The 2,806-nt window shown below is 37.7% G+C and overlaps 1 protein-coding gene across 1 annotated transcript in view; it reads right to left on the bottom strand.

Annotated features, from left to right (window-relative positions):
• The window catches only part of ceacam1 (CEA cell adhesion molecule 1), a 38,390-nt gene that overhangs the window by 26,367 nt on the left and 9,217 nt on the right, over positions 1 to 2,806 (bottom strand). The window contains exons 7-9 of the mRNA XM_032517989.1: positions 1,333 to 1,614; positions 938 to 1,201; positions 49 to 318 (exon numbers count right to left, since the gene is read on the bottom strand). Coding sequence (XP_032373880.1) covers positions 49 to 318; positions 938 to 1,201; positions 1,333 to 1,614 — 816 coding nt within the window. The remainder of the gene's footprint in view (positions 1 to 48; positions 319 to 937; positions 1,202 to 1,332; positions 1,615 to 2,806) is intronic.

Genomic DNA, 2,806 nt, shown 5'->3' with positions numbered 1-2,806 from the left:
ATATATGTGTGTGTGTGTGTGTGTACTGTATATTTTCTTAATACTTACAGTTTACTTCAACCATGTAGGGGCTGCTGGTCATGTTGCTCACAGAATTAAAAGCCTGACACTGATAATTCCCATTATCTGATAGTTGGACTGATAAGATAATCAGTGTCTTGTTCTCAATTATTGTTGTATTGTCAGTAGTAATAGGTTGACCATTTCTCCACCATTGATAACTGGCAACAACTCCAGTCGCTTCACAATGCAGAATTAATCTCTCATGAAGTATTACTGGTCCACCTGTGTTATTCACCACTACTGCTCCTATTGGCTCTGTGGAAGAAGAAGGGGAAAAAAGAAGAGAATTGTTAAATTTGAATTCACACACATACAGTATGTGGGTAGAGTGAATTTGACTGAAAATTTTAAGAAATTGTTTCAAATGTTTGGGAATATGCTTATCTACTTTTTTGCCGAGAGTTAGATAAGTAGATTGTTGCCACTCTTCCGATTGTCAATTAAATGTATAGCTACAGCCAGCAGTTGGTTAGCGTAGCTTAGCATAAAGACTGGAAATGGTGAGACACAGCTAGCCTAGAAGCTGTCAGAATCAGCACACCAGCACCTGTAAAGCCCACTTATTACTACATTGTATCTCATTTGTTTATTAAATACAAATAGTGAAGGGAGAAATACATCTTAGCTGGTTGCCTGGCAACATCATGTTGACAACAAGATGTCAGGAAGTCACAACCAGCTGTAAATCCACAACAATTTGTTTTTTTACATTTTGGCATTTGCATGGATTGATATATCAAGCTACATTGATCCTCTAATATAACTCTAGGCAAATATGCAGATTCCCCAAATATCAAACTTTTTCTTTAAAATCATTTAAATGTATTTGCTGAGAGAAACAAAATCAAATAAGTAGGAAAATTGCCAACCGTACCTAAAATACTGATCATTGCACTTTTGCTGCTGAACCGGAGCGTGACTGTGTTGTAAATTAAGCATTGGTAATTTCCCGAGTTGCTCTTTTGAACCTTCTGTAGTTGAAGCTGTGGGCCAGACTGATTTAGATACATCCCATCGAGCATCCACTGGATCATCGCTGGAGGAAGGGAGTCAGCTGAGCATGACAGTGTGATGTTAGATCCTGTTATGTAGGTGGATCTCATGGGCATGATCGTCATTGTTGTGTTACTTGGACCATCTGATGAAGCAACAAGAGGGAAATTGTTTGAGGGTTTGAGTTTTTTTATGCATTGGCCTATTTATTAATTTATATATAGAAGTATGTATATATATACACATATGTGTACTGTGTATATAGTGAAAACTCACAGCTGATGTTCAGAAGTACAGGGAGACTGACTTCTTGGCTCACACCATTGGACACATTGCACCTGAACGGCCCCTGATCATAGCGGGTTACACTGACTATGGTGAGAGTGGCGCCTCCATTGCTGAGCTGTACCATACTACCGGTTGTAACCACAGAGCTGCCGTTTAACCAAACATAAGACAGGGACGAGCCGTTGAGCACAGAGCACATGAGAACTGCTGTGTCATTGAACTCCACCAGGTTGGTTGCATTTGCCCTCATAGACACATTTGAAATAGGCACTGCAGAAAGAAGGAAATGTCAATGTCAAATTTATGTATATAGCACATTTAAACAATTGCGGTTGACAAAGGTGCTGAACAAGACAGAAATGAAATAAAAAATAACAATCATATCGTCAGAATGTGAAAATGTGGAATTGCAGTGGGCAAGCACTGTTTTGTCCTCTCACAATAGGAGTCAGAGTCAGACACATGACTCATATGACTTGAACTGAAATCTGAATCAAAGCAACATTTGTATTAGCCTTACTTGTGGCTCAATGGATGGCAATATTGGTCTGATAGTCAACAGGTCCACCACTTTAGCCCATATTGATGGAATGCCAATAAACTTTGCACAGACATTGATGTCTACCTAAGGATACACAGTAATCACTTTGATCCCTTAACATTTCAGAAGGCCGCATTGAGGTCAAATTTGTAATTTGTCCAATATTTTGGTTCATGGCTAAATATCTTCAGATATAATGCGATTCCCATCATCCCCAGTTGTACTTTAAGCGCTGAATATATAAATGATAATAATTTATAATTTAATAAGGAACACTGACATTAGCATTTTGTTCATGTACATCCTCGAAGAGCTGTTAGAATCTACTTGACTAGGATCAGGTGACTAAAAGCCTAGATTTGGACTAAGAACTTTGTGTGACAGTTATTGCATCAGCTCCATTATGTTCTAATATACTATATGTTCATGTTTAGTGAAGAAAATGAGGACAAACTGTAAAGATTTTTTTCATTGCTTTTACCCAAAACTACCTATTTATCCAATAAAAAGATTGACTCTAAAGAACTGAGACAAATTTAGGATTAGAAAAAAGCGTAATCAATGAGCATGCTGTTGCCAAAGGCAAGCTGATGGTACTAGCAATAGACTGCCCACACTGCTCTACTGTATGCTTTTGTCTTGTAAATCAAAACTTGGCAAACATAGAAGAAGACTTTGGAACATGCAAATTCTCCCTGGTCACTGTTGTTTTTTAAAGTTTTTTTTATGTTTGTCAAGTACAATATAGGAAAGGTTACTCATTTGTATGCGTGTGAATGTATAGACTGATGTGAGTAAATGAGAGATTGAGTAAACCTTAAAGGAACACGCCGACTTATTGAGACTGATAAATATAACAAGGTCACATGAGACAGAGCCATATTCTAACCGGATACTAACTGGGAACTATATTCTCAGAAA

This window comes from Etheostoma spectabile, chromosome 6 (assembly GCF_008692095.1).
Source record: "Etheostoma spectabile isolate EspeVRDwgs_2016 chromosome 6, UIUC_Espe_1.0, whole genome shotgun sequence".
In the NCBI taxonomy this organism is placed as follows: Eukaryota; Metazoa; Chordata; class Actinopteri; order Perciformes; family Percidae; genus Etheostoma; species Etheostoma spectabile.
The sequence above is the reverse complement of the archived record's forward strand: the minus strand, read 5'-3'. Positions and strand labels throughout refer to the sequence as shown.